Source organism: Berghia stephanieae, chromosome 5, assembly GCF_034508935.2.
Source record: "Berghia stephanieae isolate SIO BIC M18660-M18661 chromosome 5, UCSD_Bste_1.3, whole genome shotgun sequence".
NCBI lineage: Eukaryota > Metazoa > Mollusca > Gastropoda > Nudibranchia > Aeolidiidae > Berghia > Berghia stephanieae.
This window is the reverse complement of record NC_088364.1, coordinates 59,691,939-59,712,054: the sequence shown is the minus strand read 5'-3', so window position 1 is coordinate 59,712,054 and position 20,116 is coordinate 59,691,939. Positions and strand designations below refer to the sequence as shown.

The 20,116-nt window shown below is 35.7% G+C and overlaps 2 protein-coding genes across 3 annotated transcripts in view; one reads left to right on the top strand and one right to left on the bottom strand.

Moving 5' to 3' along the window:
- Window positions 1-1,581: 1,581 nt before the first annotated feature.
- LOC144973337 (cytochrome c oxidase assembly protein COX19-like) lies at window positions 1,582-19,679 on the bottom strand. 2 transcript variants are annotated; one of them, XR_013645532.1, is made up of 5 exons: window positions 19,443-19,679; window positions 13,834-13,945; window positions 6,898-10,263; window positions 3,430-3,611; window positions 1,582-2,126 (listed from the first exon to the last, which is right to left on the bottom strand). XR_013645532.1 is itself a non-coding variant. In XM_078915634.1 (3 exons), the coding sequence occupies exons 1-3, from the start codon at window positions 19,519-19,521 to the stop codon at window positions 10,185-10,187; spliced, it is 270 nt and encodes an 89-aa protein (XP_078771760.1). In that variant the 5' UTR covers window positions 19,522-19,679; the 3' UTR covers window positions 1,582-10,184. The 2 variants fall into 2 exon arrangements, 1 of the variants encoding a protein (XP_078771760.1); XM_078915634.1 differs by having other exon boundaries at window positions 1,582-10,263.
- LOC144973336 (inositol polyphosphate multikinase-like) overlaps window positions 3,613-20,116 on the top strand; it is a 37,279-nt gene continuing 20,775 nt past the window's right edge. Inside the window, exon 1 of the mRNA XM_078915632.1 lies at window positions 3,613-3,984. Coding sequence (XP_078771758.1) covers window positions 3,879-3,984 — 106 coding nt within the window. The 5' untranslated portion in view covers window positions 3,613-3,878. The remainder of the gene's footprint in view (window positions 3,985-20,116) is intronic.

Here is a 20,116-nt window from a genome sequence, read left to right as displayed (position 1 = left end):
AAAAGATAAATCTATTGCGTTCAAACATCCCCTAATTAAAACTTTTGCCTCTGCTGCAAATGTTGTCACGGTCAAAAGTAAAAATGAAAGTTCAATGAAACCTTTTTGGGCAGTTACTGGTTTTTGTCACATGAGCATGACATAGACATGGAAAAGGTTCTATGCTATCCACTGAGTCCAACCCCATGGTCCTTGGCTTACCGCTCAAGACAAAAAAAGCACAGCTCCTAAGTGTCATTAAAAACTGGAGTTTCTTGTCACGGAAGACCTCTCAAAGATGCAAGTCACAGTTTCATAGTTTTACAGATATACCCAACACATTTGGAGAACTCCCAAAGAAATTTTTACACACTTTACCCCAGAGAACACCTGTACATTTTATTACAGACACATACAAATCAGACTCGATAAAGAGCAGTGAACGAGACAGAAGGGGGCGAACAAATGACTCCTTCCTTCTTAAAGGACCTGCCATGAAAATACCATCAAACTGGAAAGCATTTTTGGCTAGTGATGCAATATAGAAGACACTGACCAATTTTCTTCTCTCGGAAATTCAAAAGGATCTTTATGCCCCCGACTTATTAGACAGAGAATTTTTTTATGTATGTGAAGATAGGTGCGAATTTATCACAAGTGAAGATGGAAGATCAGTGATTTCAAGACCAATTCAAGATCTGTTTTCTTCACAAGACGAAGCAGATACTCGAATAATTCTCCATTGTTCATATATTTCAAATCAGGATGCTATAAAAAGAATAATTATCTAATCTCCTGATACAGATGTCTTTCTCCTCCTTCTGTCATTTGCTGACAAGATTAATAAAACGATCATTTTTGACACTGGAGCACGAAATAATCGACGCCAAATAGAATATGTCAAGTCTAGCATCATCAATGTCTTCATGTCTAAGAGAAGCAATTCTTGGCCTCCACGCTTTTACTGGCTGTGACACAACAAGCTGTTTTGCAGGAAAGGGAGAAGTAAGGCCACTGAAAACTCTTATGAAGGATCAGTCTCTAATCGATGTCTTTGCCAGGCTTGGAACAGCACAAGAAGTATGCCCAACTGGCCAGTCTAAATTGGAAGCTTCTATGTGCACTCTATATGGAAAAGACACAACTCTGTTGACAAGCTCAGATATAATAAAGTAAGGCAGAGTTTTAAGGGCAAAAAAAGCATTCTTTCTAGTTCAGATGGTGTTGATCTTTCACAAATGCCACCCTGCAATCAAGTTCTCCAATTGCACATGAAAAGAGCCAACTACCAAACCCTGGTGTGGAGGAACTCGCTTGTCCAATTCTTTGATCTGCCTGACCCAACGGAAAATGGCTGGAGATTTTCACCATCTGGAGGACTAGCGATTCGATGGTTTGCAGAGGACTTTTTGCCAAGAGATTTGCAAGACATTTTGTCAGAAATTGATGATGGTCAGGATGTCTTGGAAGATGACAGTGAAAGGATGCCATCAGATACTGATTCTTCTCCAAGTGATGAAGATTCTTCAGATACAGATGAAGATCAATAACTGAAAACGTGCTTAAAGTAAGGAATGTATGATAACTGAATATCCTGTGCCATTCATTTTATAATTTGTTTATTGATCCATAGGACACCATGTAATAATAATATGACAACTATGTAATTATTGTTTAATGTGTATGATACGTCAAATTATAATCTCAATACAAATAATGTAAATAGTCGATTTCAACAAAATATACCAACGAAACATTCAATCGCAGACAGACTTTAAAATGGAGGTGCCGCCTTTTATATAACCTTCAATGAGATGAAAAGGGCGTTAAACGTAAAACTTGGTTTTTTATTGTTTTTTTGAAAAAGGAAATGAAAGAACGTCTAATATAAGAAAGTATATCTGGTGGAAATGTCTTTTGACAAAATGGGCATTTTCTTTCATATTTCACTATATAATTCACATAAATTTATCACTTCGTATTGCAATCATGCCTAAATCATAGCTGCCAACTTTTCAAAAATAAGATAAGGAACGCTCATTTAGCCTGGGGTGAGGGGACGACGTGTGCCCCCCCCCCCCCCCCCCCCCCCCCTTCATAGAATCGCAACATATAAAAGTCAGCCTTTTTAATTACTATTACTAACACTAAAAAATTTTTTATTCTCTATTGTCTTCTGGCACTTTTCTACTCACTTCATATCTTGTTGTTACCAACATAAGTGCCTGCTCCACTCACTTTTCTGAATTAAAAATTCACCCCATACACCGGAGCATACTCAATGTCTCAATCGTTTCTATGTTATATGTTTGTGATGAGAATATTGGCTATTAAGCTTAACTGCTGGTCAAAATTACTTCGCGATGGTGGCGAACGAATCGGCGATCTCAAGAAGTGGGTGAGAGAGGGATCTAGAAATGACTTTGGGTTTGAAACGAATATTTTTGTGTTCGTGGATAGCTCACACGGTAGAGCCACGCTCTCACCTGCCAGGCGGAGTTGTCGTACCATTAAGGTCGCAGGTTCAAACCCCACCACCGCCGCGAAAAAATTTTTTATTCTCTATTGTCTTCTGGCACTTTTCTACTCACTTCATATCTTGTTGTTACCAACATAAGTGCCTGCTCCACTCACTTTTCTGAATTAAAAATTCACCCCATACACCGGAGCATACTCAATGTCTCAATCGTTTCTATGTTATATGTTTGTGATGAGAATATTGGCTATTAAGCTTAACTGCTGGTCAAAATTACTTCGCGATGGTGGCGAACGAATCGGCGATCTCAAGAAGTGGGTGAGAGAGGGATCTAGAAATGACTTTGGGTTTGAAACGAATATTTTTGTGTTCGTGGATAGCTCACACGGTAGAGCCACGCTCTCACCTGCCAGGCGGAGTTGTCGTACCATTAAGGTCGCAGGTTCAAACCCCACCACCGCCGCGAAAAAATTTTTTATTCTCTATTGTCTTCTGGCACTTTTCTACTCACTTCATATCTTGTTGTTACCAACATAAGTGCCTGCTCCACTCACTTTTCTGAATTAAAAATTCACCCCATACACCGGAGCATACTCAATGTCTCAATCGTTTCTATGTTATATGTTTGTGATGAGAATATTGGCTATTAAGCTTAACTGCTGGTCAAAATTACTTCGCGATGGTGGCGAACGAATCGGCGATCTCAAGAAGTGGGTGAGAGAGGGATCTAGAAATGACTTTGGGTTTGAAACGAATATTTTTGTGTTCGTGGATAGCTCACACGGTAGAGCCACGCTCTCACCTGCCAGGCGGAGTTGTCGTACCATTAAGGTCGCAGGTTCAAACCCCACCACCGCCGCGAAAAAAAAAAATTTTTTATTCTCTATTGTCTTCTGGCACTTTTCTACTCACTTCATATCTTGTTGTTACCAACATAAGTGCCTGCTCCACTCACTTTTCTGAATTACTAACACTAACAAGTTTGAGATAACAGAGGCCAGTCCAAAAGTTGCTAAATTATCGGGTTTAGTTCCAGCACATTTGAATCGTTAAAATGACACTTTCCACAATGAGATCAAAATTTCAGAACAGACAATATAAAGAAAGAATTCAACTGCCTCAACTTTGATAAGGACCAATACACAAGAAGCCATGGCTTACTCTACTCAGGCCTCCCGATTATGCAGGCAGTTAAAAATGTGGAGGCGAGAATGCCAACCCATTAAAGGAGGGAGTAAAAAGTAACAGCCCTAAACTTGGATTAGGTTTTAAAGAAAGAGGGAAAATTATATTTAACACCACAATCATTATATTGTGTTTTTTCAATTGCGAAATGTACTAGAATTAATATTAGATAAATACTTTAAATTTTATTATTGTTTTTTCCTGTATAAATCTTATCGGAGGAGGAAAAGAGAACGGCATGTTTACTGCCGCAAACAAAATGGCAGCCTCCTATCGGTGTCAATTTCAAATTACTGTTGTGTCTAATTTGTATTATTTCACTTTGGATTACTTTTCCTCATATCGTATGCAAGTATAACTCTATTTGTTTATTATTTTACCTGCTTTTTTAAATTGAATTAACTTTATAATCAAGATTGCTAGTCTAGTCTAACTCTGTTCGCTTACTCTTCTCTGACTGACTCAAAGTGAAAGTAAAGAGACTTCTTAGAATATAAGTTGTCTTCGTCTGCATTAGGTCCCATAATTATAATACAGGTCTAGACTAAACATGGGGAGAAAATGTTGTGTTACGGGTTGCCATTCAAATTATAAATCAACTGATAAAATTACTGTTTATAGACTTCCTAAAAATTTAGAAGAACGTGAAAGGTGGATGAAAGCAATACCCCGTGACAATATCCCAAACACATCAAACACTGTTGTTTGCATCAAACATTTTCCTGAAGGGTTTGAAACAATTTCAGTCAAAGGAAGATTAAGACCAAAAGACCCTCCTTCTATTTTTGATAACATTCCAAGAAGTTTAGTACCAACACCACCACCACTTCCTAGAACAACTACAAAGTCAAGCTCGTTGTCATCAACCAGATGAATTGAATGAATTTATTAAACAAGATGTTGTAGACTTTGATACTTTGTGCTCTTCTATAGCTGGTCGACAATTTCCTTGCGAGATTCTTTTGTAAGCAACAATTGTTTATTCATACAATCAACAGATTACTTGCATTCTTCTGGCATTCCAAGGTTTATGTTAAAAATCAACCCTGATCAAAGCTTCGATGGATATCACGCAGGAGTAAAAACATCAATAACACCGCTTTCAAGAAACAGGATTACAAAAGTTGCACGATGGTCACAACTTGAGGCTTCTTTAGATTATCTTAATTCTTTGGAACTGAATCACAAAAAGTCTGTTTTGTTAGAACAATGTTCAACTTTGAATACAGTTGCAGTAAAACATGTGAAATATTCACCTGATATCATAGTACGAGCTTTTGAATATTTAGCTACTTCCCGATCTTTATATAATCGTCTTCGTGAGGATTTTGGTTTACCAAGCCAAACCACCCTAAACAGAATATCATCTAAAGTAAACAATACCAGCGATTTAACTTTTTTAACAAGTGTCTTTTCTTCCTTAGAGGAACAGCAAAAAAAATATATTTTATTGATAGATGAAGTCTATGTTAAACCTCTCCTAACATATCATGGAGGAAAACTGTTCGGAAAATCTGTTAATAAGCCAGAAGAACTTGCAACAACAGTTTTAGGGTTTATGTTAGTTTCACCTTTTGGTGGTCCATCATATTTAATTAAAATGCTGCCTGTGCGTAACCTGGACTCACAATTTATGTTTGATCAAACAAATGAGCTATTGAATAATATAAAAAAAGCAGGTGGAACTGTAGTATCTATCATTTGTGATAATAATAGAATCAATCAATCGTTTTTCAAATTATTTTCTTTAGAATCTCCTTGGAAGACAACCGACAATATATTTTTATTATACGATTTTGTACATATAGTTAAAAACATAAGAAATAACTGGCTCACAGAAAAAACGGGACAACTTGTTTTTGAGGATAATGGAGATGAATTTACAGCTAAATGGGAACACATACAGAAACTACAGCAAATGGAAGATGAAAGTCTAGTGAAGATGTCAAAATTAAATTATCAGTCTGCTAATCCCAAACCTATTGAGAGACAAAAAGTTCAAACCTGTCTGAATGTTTTCTGTGAGGAGACTAAGGTAGCATTAATAGAACACCCTGGAATGCAAGATGAAAATGTGGACGGAACAGTAAATTTTATATCTAAGGTAATTGAATTTTGGAAAATTATGAATGTAAAATCACGCTTTGAAGACAAACGATTCAAAGATCCATTACGCGCAGCCATTTCTACTGATAAAGATTTAGGATTAAAAATACTTAAGGATTTTTCTGATTTTGCTTCTCAATTACAAAGCCAACAGGGTAAAAGAGAGAAAAAATTTACTCGTGATACTTCTTTAGCCATTCAGCATACATGTAAAGGAATTATTGAACTAACAAAGTATTTATTGGAGTCTTCTGAATATGTTCTTCTTGGAAAATTTACAACTGATCCCATAGAAAAAGCTTTTGGTAAATTGAGACAAGGCAGTGGTGGTACTTATTTCATTAATGTCCAGCAAATTCTTGAAAAAGTTAATATCTTTCAAACTAAATTACTACTTCGTCTACGTTTTGATATTGACGAGCTTTCTTCTGAGTCAGGTCATTCTTGTGACAAATGTGGATTTGTGTGGTCAGAAGAAGTTTGTGAAATTGTTGACAATTTCCCAGATCTAGAATCTTCCGTCAAAGATGAAGTAAAACAAAGTTTAGTATACATTGCTGGTTATGTCACACGTAAGGATCACGCAGGTGAAGAGGAGGACGTTTTATTTACCTATTTTAATAAGTTTGGATCTTATACATCAAATTTAGACAGAGGGGGTTTGAAGAAGGCAAATGATTTAACCTGTCAGTGGACAATTTTTTCCTACATTATTTTTCAGTCTATTGCAAATAACGTGTGTCGAAATTCATTAAGTAATACTTTGTATAAAATTTCGGAAATGTTTGATTTTCAAATTAAAGAGCACCACTGTAACATATTGAGCAACATATTGCTTAACAATTACTGCAAGTTGTCCAACATGCCATCTGACAAGGAGCCAAAACAAAAGATTTTAAAGCTATCATAGAGGTAAATCTTGTATTCAAATTCGTTTTATTATTTTTTTCTCAAAAATAATATTTCTGGCTTTTTAAATGGCTTATAGTACTCATACAGTGCCTAAATGAGTATATTAATGATTTTATTAGATAACTGCATTGTTTACCATTAAAAACCCAACTGTTAAGATAAACCTGTTATCGCCTCCACATTTTGTCTACTGCCGCACGTTGGTCAGGCCTGAGTAGAGTAAGCCATGCAAGAAGCACAATTGTAAAATGAATGAAATAACTTAAGATGGTTAGAAATGCATAACTGCCAACCTGGTACATCACTTGAGAGGGCGTTTTGGGGTAAAAATTAGGTGAGTTCAGATAAAGAGTAGACGATTGCATATATGTTTTCTTTCATGCAACATAATGGTCTTTAAGTAGTATACTATAATAGTAGTTATAGTAAAATGCACCTCTAAATATTAGAGAATTCCTACTTCTTTACTTTGACAAGATAAACACACCTAAAAATGGAGTATACTTATTTTTCTTGAACCTAAACCGTTACAAAAGCTTGCTTGAAAAAAAAAATAATTAAAATCAGATGAAGATGTTTTTTAAAGGGATTAAATTTATATATTTCATAAATTAATAAAGGGAAATAATCATTGTCATGTTTGATCTATATAAGCAATTGATTTTCTGATTGAATTCCTTCCAATCAAAGATGTGGATTTAATTTTATTCTTAATCAAAATAATATTTGTAACAAATAGTGAAAGTATCAATACTGTCTTAGAATATTCAAAGTATATCGAGGCTAACATCCATATTCTATGGAAATCTCCAATACATTATGAAAGGTTTGAGTAAAATACAGGCGTCATATAAACGAATGAAACTTTTTTAATTGTTGAAAATCATTTATGATAGAGGCATAATTCAAATTAAAGAGCTACACAAATGGAGATTATGCTCTCACTGGACACCAATAATAATAATAATAATAACAATAATAGTAGTAGTAATAGTAATAATAATGGATCAATAATAATAATTCATTAGGCTCACATGCCTTTTTTACCACAAATTAGTCAAAAATTACAAAATAGGGATTTTGAACTAAAAATAAGGACTGACGGACTCAGGAAGTCAAATACGGAACAAATCCGTTTTTAACGGAACGGTTGGCAGCTATGCTAAATTAAGCATGATACTGCCGTGAAAGTCTTCATGCATAAAAATATATCGATTACGAACTCAATTTTGATTGTTAAAAAAAAACAGTTGATTTTTGCACTAAATGACCTTTCAGGGGCAATAACTCAAGTAAGGCTACACTTTATAAAACCATAAGAAGTGGATTTTTATACCTTAAGACCTGCTATATCAGGAAAACATAGTGACAAATTTCCCCCAAAGGGAAGGGGGGGGGGGGGGGGGTGTGCTGGTGGCCCAAAGACTAATACGTGGGAAGGAAAGTACAGTAGAACTCGGAAATAGCGAGTTCGACGGGTCCACTCCTGATTACTCGCTATTTCCGAGTTCTCGCTATTCCCGAGTTGCCAGGAAAGGTCACTCGGCCATACAAAAATATGGAAAGACAATGTGTGTGTGTGTGTGTGTGTGTGTGTGTGTGTGTGCCGCGCGTGCGTGCAAATGACTGTGTGTGGAGAAAGTGGGGTGAGGGCGGGGTTGAACACGGCTTTCGTTAACTACGTAATGATGGCCACAGGTTGAAGTTGATCCGCGCCTTCCATTTCCATCAAGATTTCGTGTATGTGTGTGTGTGCGAGTGTTTGTATGCACTAGGCATGTTTGATGAGGTAAGCAAGCGCATCACTCAATCACTGACCCACTGAAATGATGGTTCCACGCTCCCCTCTCTCGCTGACCGATGCTGCGAAGTGAGGCATGTTGACATGTTGGCTGCCAGTGCCAGTGCTTACCTCGCGCGTCGCGTGTCACCACATTGGGTGAATAATTGACCCCCACACGCACACAAACACACACACCCAACCCCCACCCAAATTTGTTTCGCCTACTACTACTATGTACTCTAGACTAGGCTACTATGTAATATTACTCGTACCGTAACGAAAAATAAGAAAAGAAAAGAAGCTAGGCTAAAAATATTTAAATCGCCCTTGTCTGGTGTTTTGCTTTACTTCGCTCGAAGTCCTAGGCTGGGGCAGGAAATGCTCGTTATTTCCGAGTTGACCTCTTTTTCATACTCGCTACTTGCATGCTAATTTGATTGACTCAAATAAGAGAAAAAACGGGGATTTAGATTTTACTCGCTATTTCCGAGTACGTTACTTCCATGTTCTACTGTATTGGATTTACAATTAGCGGGAAAGAGGCAAAAGGGACACCCAAAGACTAGATGGCTGGATAAGGTTAAGGACGATATGAAAAAAAACTGGGCATCTGAACCGAGATGCATGGAAATGTGGCATTCATCATGACAACCCTGCAAAATGCAGGATAAGCTGAAAGAAGATTCCTTCACAAGATGCCTAGGCGACGGTATCTAATGGTGCCTTGGTGGAGGGGTATAATTTATACCTCAATTACATTATTCCTTATCAAATTGTTTTCTTTTTCACATTGATTGAATCACAAATTTAACGATTTGACATTACAAATTATCAATGTCGTCAGGATATCATTACACTTTAAAAATCTATCTATAGAAAAACCTGATAGCTCAGTTGGTAGAACACTCGCTTCACAAGCAAATGGACCGAGACAGATCCTGGCTGCAATTGAGATTTTTTTTGACCCCCCCCCCCCCCACCTGTCCATTCAGCAATGATTGGGTAGCTGGGTCTGATAGATCTGGTGGAAAGTACTTTGCGATAGACTAGCGTCCTATCCAATGGATAGCAAGCAATTACTATTGTCTGTTTAACACTATATAAACCAGGCCTAATGGCTCTGAAGAACTTTTATTTTTTTTTTTTAAATCTAGGGGCATTCTATTTCCTGTCCCATCATTGTTTTAGTTTATTTACCTTAACTACACAATTCACACGTTTCTCATTCGTCCTTAATGTTTCATTCATCGTGTTTTGTTGATGATGGGGAAACCCGAAACATCCACAGTATCTGTCTTCGTTTAATAAATTGGAGCTTACATTTCAATTCTCATCGTTGCTTTTTCCTTCAAGCTTCAAGCAGCAACATTTTCATACAATTAATAACAAATATTTGCATTATAAAACGGTTGATGCTTCAATTATCTCATTTATCATGGTAATTCAGAAAACCATTATTTGGAAATGTTTATTTTTCACTTCTTTTCTTCTTTGGTTATATGCTACATAATGGTTAACATAGACTTGATGACTTGATATATGCATATCATTATCCATTAAATTCTTTTCTTCTTTTAAAGACAACCATACGGATTTGAGGATGAAAATTTCTTGAGCACAAAAATGTTTTAAAACGAAGAATAACATGGATAGTCTATGAGTCTATGCATATTATAATGATACAGTATAATCTGTGTTTTCTCCTTATCAATAAAAAATAATGATGAATGTGTCAGGTTTTTGTCATGATTTCTTCTCTTTCTCCTCGTGTTTCACGTCAGCCAGACCAAGCTTGGACCAGTCTTCTTTCAGCATTAAATTCCTTCAGAGAAGAAGTAAAACAAAACGAAATGTAAAAGAAATGCTTAGGAAAAATCGCTTTAAAAACTTTGATAGCAATTTAAATTTAGCCAGTTAACTGCCGCAGTCTAGAAAAATATGTCTTTAAAAATTTGGCCAGAAAATTCGTCCTATAAATATCCGATTGATTAAATGACTCTCATCTTGGTAAAAAATATCATACCTGGTACCTTGCAAAGCCTTCCTTAAGTCCCAGGTTTGAGAGTTTATACCAAGATGGGGGTAACTTAAATCGATTGATCTATGAAGGGCGAGATTTCTTGCCAAATTCTTAAAATATGTGTTTTTCATCCAGAATACGGTAGTTAATGATAATAATAACAATAACAGTACTAATACTACTACTACTACTACTACTACTACTACTACTACTACTACTACTACTAATAATAATAATAATAACAATAACAGTAATACTACTACTACTACTACTACTACTACTACTAATATTAATAATAATAATAATAATAATAATAATAATAATAATAATAATAATAATAATAATAATAATAATAATAATAATAACAACAATAATAAAAATAGTAATAATAATAATCTATGGTTTTTATTCACCACCTTACTCAGATCTCAACAAGCTCAAGACGATTAACTTTCACTCAAACATGCAGCATGAAACAAAGCAATATAATTCTACGGAGTTACATTTTAAAGAAACGTTTAACTGGTTAAAAAAGAAAAAGTTTTAGAACCCAAGCCAGCACAAGCTTCAGCTGAAATATGCCAAACCCAAACAATGGTGGCCTCAAAAATAGGATGAATAAGGGAAATTGATGACTGTTGACCTCATGAGAAACAAGCTGTTGTCCGGTTCACCTACAAAAATGTGAACTAAAAAAAGAAATTAAAAAAAAAAAAAAAAAAAAAAAAAGAAAAGAAAATTAAACAAAAAGGCATAAAAGCGTTTAAAACAAAACAATTAAAAAAATTTTTTTTTAAAAACCAAAACAACATGACAGCATGAATTCCTATTGACAGTTGAAATTATGCTGAAGAAAAAATGTTATACAGTTACTGGCTTTGTCAGGAGAACAAGGGTGGTTCAACAAGTATGTAATTTTTACAGCCATCCAACATGGCAGAGTTCAATAGAAATGATTAAATCATAAAACAAATAAGAAAACATTTGAAATTTTTTAAAACATAAATAATAATACTAATACTAATAATAATAATAATAATAATAATAATAATAATAATAATAATAATAATAATAATAATAATAATAATAATTAATAATAATAATAATACTAATAATAATAATAATAATATTTTTAAATGTTGAAAAATGGACTTGTAACAAAGGCTGAGTTACAGGAGAGTTCCGGATGATATGATAGAAGTAAACAAAATACTAAGAGGCACTTATGACAGGGAGGCCGGATATTCTGTGAAGATGCAGTATGGATATCTACACAGGCATTATGCTACAAGGGGGATCAGTAGGGAGCTTTGTCCACATAGGACAAGGACCTATTTTGGAAAGTATACTTTTAATGTGAGAGTTGTTCAGTTGTGGAATAGTTCGTCCTATGAAATCATATGTGATATGTGCAAATAGTTTGAACTCGTAGAAAAATAAACTTGATAAATTCTAGAAAGAGCAAGAAATACTGTCTGACTAAACACAAAAGGTCAACACTGTCTGCATGAGTACCTTTCCTGATAAAGAACAACTGGAGTCCAGCGTACAGGATCCATAAGGACCTGTGCTGGAAATCATCGCTAAGCATATAAGTAAAAGTAAAACCAAAATTCGATACATTTTTCAATTCCAAAGAAACCAAACCGAATACTGATTGTTACTCCTCTGCTTCAATTCAAAAGGTATTCTCATAACTCAGCTTGTAGAACATTTCTTCTCATAAGCGAAGGTGTCATCCAGGTTTTCTCTGAACCCCCATGCCCAACCAGCAGTGATTAATTATGTGGTTATGTCTATTGATTCTGGCAGAGAGTACTTTGTGCTAGTTGAAATCTATCATAGAAACTGAGATCAAACTCAGGCTCCCTAGCCCTGGACCTTATGGCTTTGCTCTAATTGAAAACAATACAGGACAAAGCGTGGCTCAGTGCTATGGTCTTTGCTTTGTACCTGAAAGGTACTGAGTTTGACCACCTGCCACCGCGCAATGTGGCCTTGAGTAGTGCCGCGCTGAGGACTGGTCCCACGATTCCATAGCTGAAAACTGATGACCTGTTCCAAGGTGAAGAACCGTTGGCGGTACTCACTTCTCACCTTTCTATTTTAACAGTCTCAGCGATTCTAGTTTCCTTATTGCCTTTCCTCGGTTCTTTTGCCTAAGTCGTTCGCCTCTCTTTCACCAATCACCACCCATCCCACTTAATTAATCGCACCAACCCCCCCTAGCACATGACAATCTCTCTCCTCGCAGTTAACTGCCCTCTTGTGTGTGGGGTGGGGGGGGAGAGGGGTCGCGTGACGCCTTGGACGATTCCATTACTCGGGATAAATTTCCAAATTTACTATATACAAATGATCGCAATGACACTGATCTATTTTGACGACATCACCCCTGTGTGTTTGTGTTTATGTGTGTGTGTGTGTTTCAAACCTAGCAGGTCCGATTTAAAAAATTATTTTTGTCTATCTGTTGTCACCACTCCTTTCTATTGCATTGTAATTTAATAATACAATAATATTTAAATTTCTTTTGGTGTTTTAACTAATCAAATAATATGAGTTTCACATACTTTATAACTTTCTTCAAAAATAACAATTATAACATCTGTATTTTTAAAACCCCCATTAGAATATTTGGGGGATCTGATAGCTCAGTTGATAGAGCACTCTCTTTACATGCAAAGAGACCGACATCAATCCCGGTTGCAGTCCAGATTTTTTTCTGATCTCCCTGTCTACCCTGCAGTGAATGGGTAGCTGGGTCCATAAGATCTGGCGAAATGTACTTTGCGATAGACTGGCGTTCTATCCAAACGTAGAAATATAAAAGAGAAAAAAGGGAATGGCCCAGGATGCCAAAGACACAAAATATTAACAATCCCTTTTCCATTCACTCCCTAACATTGACCTGACCTGCTCCATCAACCCTCTCTCTCACACACACACACACACACACATGCTTAATGTTTATGTTTTGAGGCAAAACGCCACCTCTGCTCCCACTTCCACTAAGCAGTTCTACTGCCATCTAATGCAGGCACAGTTCCCATCGTGTGACGGTCCCAACGATTCCTCGAGAATGTCCAATGTCGAAAAAGAACTGGTTCTTGGAACCAGAACCACTTCTTGCGGTTCTCATTTCCCGGGAACCGTAGAACCTACTAGCCTTGAGCAAGTCCCCCGACCTAGCTCAATTTGCAGTGCTGCACTGCGGCTGACGCCTGGGTTATGCCAGTCTTCTCTTGAAACAGACCCTAGAGACAAATTTCCCCTATAGGATGAATAAAGAGAATTTCATTTATTATTTTCTTATATGAGAGTATATTGGCTACCATAACGAACTCTATAAAACAGCTAAATACAGCATACTTTTCCATTCTACAGTTGAGATAGTCTTTGGACTGTTCCCTGCATTTTGTTGCTTCTCTCTTGTTGATACGAAGACATTGCATATATTTGATCATAAATTCTTTGCATTCTCCTGAAATATACAGAACAGCAAAACATGATGGATCAGAACCATATAAAACATTAAATCAGATTTTAATTCTTTAATCTGAAGTTCTTATAGTTTAAAAAAAACCCCCAAAAAACTCGCTTTTATATTGCTTACTAAAATTGCTCAAAGTAATGACGATTTCCTTATGGATGAATAAATTTTATTTATCTATTTGTTAATTGATTATTAATTTATTACTTTATCATTTATTTACAAGGCTCCCAAGCCAATGGCAACTCTTAACATGAATCCACCATTGTGGGGGTGGATAGGCAGATACTCTCTTATTGTTAGGACTGTTTGTCACACTGATCATTTATGACACCAGGAGCTCCTTTTTCTTAATAATCATAAATTAAAGGTTAATCTATTCTAACGTTTAAATTTCATTAATATATTCATTATTTCAATTGATGCTGTGGCTATGCTCACTTCGCGCTGAATGTGATCTGACGGCTAAGGCCTGGTTAGGTTCATGTAATCTTGTCTAGTCAACATGGCTAAGTTCTCTGGCATCCATAAATGGCAGTTTTCTATATGTATTTGGAAGGTACAGTAAAACCTCTGGATCACTACATCGCTCGGGATCGGAAAATAATGCCATTATCCAGTGGTGTTGTTATTCCGGGGTTTTCAAGATGGTGGAAAAAAAAAAAGGGGGGTGGTGGGGTGAGACCCGTTAATACCCTGTCAGTGCGATGTGTGGACCAGTGCCTGAGAGAATAGGCCTACACATCTCAACAATGTTAGAATGTGTATCTCTCATGTGAAAATTTTAATGGTTGGTGGACTATGAACAGATTTGATGATTAACAACTTTCTTTGGTTGAAAACAAAAATGCAAAATGCCAGTTTGACCTTTTCAGATCAAAGTGACAAAAACTTAAATTTCATTGATCCATTTGCTAAACTCGGGATGAGGGGACGACGTGCCCCCCCCCCTTTCGAATTGTAACATATAAAAGTCAGCCTTTTTAATTACTACTACTACTAACACATTTAAAATAACAGAGGCTAGTCCAAATGTTTCTAAATTATCGGGTTAGGTTCCAGCTCATTTGAACCGTTATGAAATGATAAATTCCACAATGAGATCAAAATTTCAGAACAGACAAAATAAAGAAAGAATCCAACTGCCTTAACTTTGATAAGGACAAATATACAAGCACAATTGTAAAATGAAATAACTTAGGATGTTTAGAAATGCATAACTGCCAACCTGGTCCATCACTTGAGAGGGGGTTTTAAGATAAAAATAAAGGAGATTGGCTAAAAAGTAGGCGATTGTATATATTTTCTTTCATGCAACATAATGATCTTTAAGTAGTATGTAATAGTAGTTGTAGTAAATTGAACTCTAAATATTGGAGAATTACTACCTCTTTACTTTGACAAGATAAAAAGACCTAAAAACGGAGTATACTTAATTCAATTGAATCTAAACCGTTATAAAAGCTTGCTTGAAAAAAAAAAAAAATTAGAATCAGATCAACATTTTTTTAAAGGATTGAATTTATATTCCATAAATTAATAAAGAGAAATAATCATTGTAATGTTTAATCTATATAAGCAATTGATTTTCTGATTGAATACCTTTCAATCAAGATTTAATTTTATTATTAATTAACACAATATTTGTAACAAATAGTGAAAGTATCAATACTATATGAGAACATTAAAAGTATATTCGAGGCCAACATGCATATTTTATGCAAATCTCCAATACATTATGAAAGGTTTTAGTGAAAATTGGCGTCATATACTCAACTAGATTTTTTTCAATTGTTGAAAATCATTTATGATAGAGAAGTATAATTCAAATTATAGAGCTAGTTTACATGGGAATGAAGAATATTATGCTGTGTTGATTTAAACCCTTCTCATCATCTCTCGCTGGACACTAATAATAATAACAATAATAGTATAGTAGTATTAATAATAATAATAGTAATTCATTAGACTCACATGCCTTGTTTACCACAAATTAGCCAAAAATTACAAAATACGGATTTTGAACTAAAAATACGGACTTACGGACTCAGGAAGCCAAATACGGAACAAATCCGTTTTGTAAGGAACGGTTGGCAGCTATGCTTATATAATCAAAGGATGTCTACATGATTGACATGGCCATAGGGAACTCATTATCTACTCCCCCAAAATAATCTAAACACTAGAGGGTTAAAAAATAAAAAATAAAGCTGGATTTGACATTTGATCAGTATTATTTACTTTCATTTTGTGTTAAATGTGTCAGTGCATGACATAATCAGTCGGAAGGTGAATATTTCAGATTTGTATTTTCTGATAGAATATGCTCCCCAGATCATTTTAATCTTTATTTAAAGTAAATCGGGTGATTTTTCATGAAGTTATGTCGGATGAATGGGAAAGGGATCCAACAACTTTTCTCAAATTTCATACTTTTTCAACTTGACTAGCTGTAAAAAATATTCAGAAGTGAAATTAAGCTTTGATATTTCCCGAAGATGAGATGTACAAACAGGGTTGATTTAATCATTTATGACAAGAACTCATTTTTGATAAAAATTGATCTTCTAACTTAAATTGGCAATATCTCAGTTCAAACCTTTTCACCATCTGACTGAATATGTCATTCACTGTAACTGTAACAAATATCATTTGATATCTATTAATATAACATTAATACTGATTTGGGACACAAATAACCACTGGCATTTTTTTCAGAATATTTGGTATTTTTCATGACTATATTGGCATTTTGCATAAAATCTTTCTGCCAACTTGGTACATGTGTCTGCCAATAACGAAAATTGGTTATCCAGACTCCAGACAGTAGTCAGTGTCAGGGTCCGCCAATAATCAAAAGTCCAGGTTTTTAAATTATTGCCAGGCAGGTAATAATAATCAATTTTCTTTATTGGCAGACATGTCTGTGTATGACGACAGCCTAATAATAATCACAGCGTTGACTTATCAAAAGTCGAAAGCTTATTTAGGCTGCTACTATCTAGAGAGGTGGGCCTTTGGCCTACCAACCTCCGCTGAACGTCCACTTCGCCTTGAGCACACATTCAAGTAAAAGATAAATATTTTATTTTTAAAACCTACCTCTGTTTCAAAAACTAGCATCTTTCAACTTTCTAAGAAACAATTTGATTTTTCAGAACTTTAGTTCGTTAAAAAATACCAGCCAATCTGACCCGTTGAGTCGAATGAAAACGAAATTTTGTTGTTTACACGGTTCAAAGGAAATGCCGTAAATAAGCTTTCATGGACTTCCTGTGTTGTTTTTACAGTGTCATGTGACCATTTTGAGAAATTTGTCGTCTGCTACAAATAATTAGACCGGTGGGGGGTAGATATTTTCGCTGGAGCAGAAAAAAAGTGTGTATTATTTCTTGTACTTGTAGAGAGGCCTAGGGTCCAACAGCAGTCAAGTTGATTGAATGAAAGAAAAAAGGCCTTTTTTATCTGCCGCCACCACCACCGTGAGAGTGGAGGGTGGGGGGGTTGCATGAACACGAAAGGGAGACGTGTCGCTGGTGACCTTGGTGATGTAGAGCATGTCAACGATGCTGGCAGGTGTTCTTATCCCCTTAACAGTGAAGCAAATTTTTTGCTTTCAGATAATAGTTTGCTTTTATCTTTATTATTGTTAACGGAGAATACAGCGTTTCCACCAAGAGAGCAGTCAGACTATCGCAACTCGGATTTTAATTGTCTATAAAATCGTTTTGCCGTTACTTGTCTTTTGATGAAAGAAGATTTGGTGTTAGATCAAAGATCGAATTTCACCGCTAAAGGTTGCATTGCTACTGGGTTTGCTCTCTTCCCTCCCCCCCCCCCCCCCCTCCTTTTTTTCAACTTAGTATTGTTGATTGCTATTTCCTTTTTTATGATTAGCAAGTGCCGTAGGAGTCTCACAGGATGCAGGAGAACTGCAATTAACCCTTTGCCAGTGACACTGATTTTTTTTGTTTTCAAATAATAGTCTTCATTTATAATATTTTTTAACGCAGAAAAAAAAATTGTTTCCACCAAGAGAGCAGTAGTAAGAGTATATTTCGACTCGGGCTTCAATTAAACTATAAATCGCAAAGCTTGTCTTTTAATGATAACATTAAGACTAAGATCTGGAGTTTGGGGGGTGTAAGATCGAATCTCGCCATTAATGGTTAAAATTGTTTCGATTTTTTAAAAAATAACTCACACACACAGACACACACACACACAATCGCGCGCAGTCACGACAGCGAGGACCATCTATTGCTTGTGTTGCAACGGTAAACCAGTTTACGTGTACGTAGATCCTGAGGCTAGATGCCCCGTTACCGTGTACGTAGGCACGCCCAAAAAAAAAAAGAGACACACACACACTCACACACACAGAGTCTCGCATCCGCTACGAACTAATTTTGCGCACCAATTTTTACTGCACTAATGCACCAAATTGCATACCTATCTAGGGACACTTTTTTCCGTATCTTTTTCTCAATAAACTTTTTAAAAAACCTTTGTTTTTTTGCGCGGCACCATTGTAAACAGACGTAAACACACACGATTTTGCGAGGAATGAATCATGAAAAAATTTAGGATATAATTTCAAATACAACTTTTGAAATTCATCAAGAATTGTCTAGTACCGAATGTTTTTTTATAGAAAACAAAAGCATCTTCATATCTAAACTGCTTTTGACGGTAAGCGGTAAGTTTTTTATTTATTTTTCTGTCCAAACGAATGATTGGTCCTGGTAAGGAAGCTAAATATTGGTAACCCCGGCGCAGCTCTCGCAGGCTAGGACTAGATAGTAGGTACTTTGGTAAACGTCCATTTGGCCCTCCAGCAGGGAGCCGATAAATGGCCTGGTGGCTGTGACCCGATTTTTTTGACTTTTGAGTGATGGGTCTCAGAAAAAGTTCCATAGATTTTTTGTTTATGGATGGATTTTAATGATTTATGTCTTATTTTCTTCAGGAGAAATTACTCTATCGTTTGGTGTAGTTTATTTTAAAATCAATGACAATTTAGTATAACTTTTGATTATGGATAATATAGGGTATAATTTAGCTCTGGATAATTAAAAGATTAGAACTTGGTAAATCAAAATTTCATGCTGGCACGTTTATTTAACATCTTAACTTTTTTATAAAATTAAATTCAGGGCAAAGTTGTATACCGCATCCATGAAATTCGTTCCAGTAAAATCCTTACTCAAATCTTAGCGGCCATTTTAGACCAGTTTTGAAATCCAAATGGTGGTTACTACCGGAAATGCAACAATTTTCAGGTCACAAAGTCCGTCAGTAAATAACAAAGGCAAATAGAAGACCATTTTTCAGCCTTTAAACTAACATAACTTTTTTTCTGCTTATCTGATTTTCACAATTTTGGTATCATTAGAATCGTGTTGAAAAGCACTTTAAAATGATATAGGTTTCATTGAGCTCAACCCAATTTGAATTTTTTACCAAAGTAACTATAGATAGGACTTACCGTCATGATCAAGAGGAAAACTGCCTTTTTGGGGTGGTTTAACATTGGGTTTGGATGAGAAAGTAGACAAGCTCGACATAATTTAAATATTTCAATCAGATTCGCAGATCAAGACTGAAAATTACAATTTTCACGTCTGAATCGGTGTGAGTAAAATCACAACCTTAGGCTTCGGACTCTTAAAGGTGCTTTCACTTTCGGCCTTCACTTTCAGTTTGTTTTGGTTTCAGTAATGCCAGGTACCTTTGCAAAAATTCCGCCAACTTTATGCCAGAAATCCGCCAAAATCCACCAACTTTATCCTTCTTCAGCTGTGACTTTTGCCCAAAATCCTCAAAAAAAAAAACAAAAAAAATTCCGCCATTTGATTTAAAACACTTATAATCAACAATATTGTATTGTCTCAGAATAAAAATTGTTACCAAACGCTATTCACCTATTTACAACTGTTTCCTTTCTAAAGGCATGACGATTCGGAGTTTCGATTTTGTTTGAGCGACTGTCGGATATTGTTTCACATTCGGTTAATCGGAATTGTTTGTTTTTGTTTTTAAGGGTTTTAGGGCGCTTGCAACACATTTAGGTTATATCAGCGCCAGTAAAAATATCATCTCCCAAAATAATAACCATGCATTTGACTGTTTCCCTCCCAGCCAAAGACTCCAGCCAGGGTC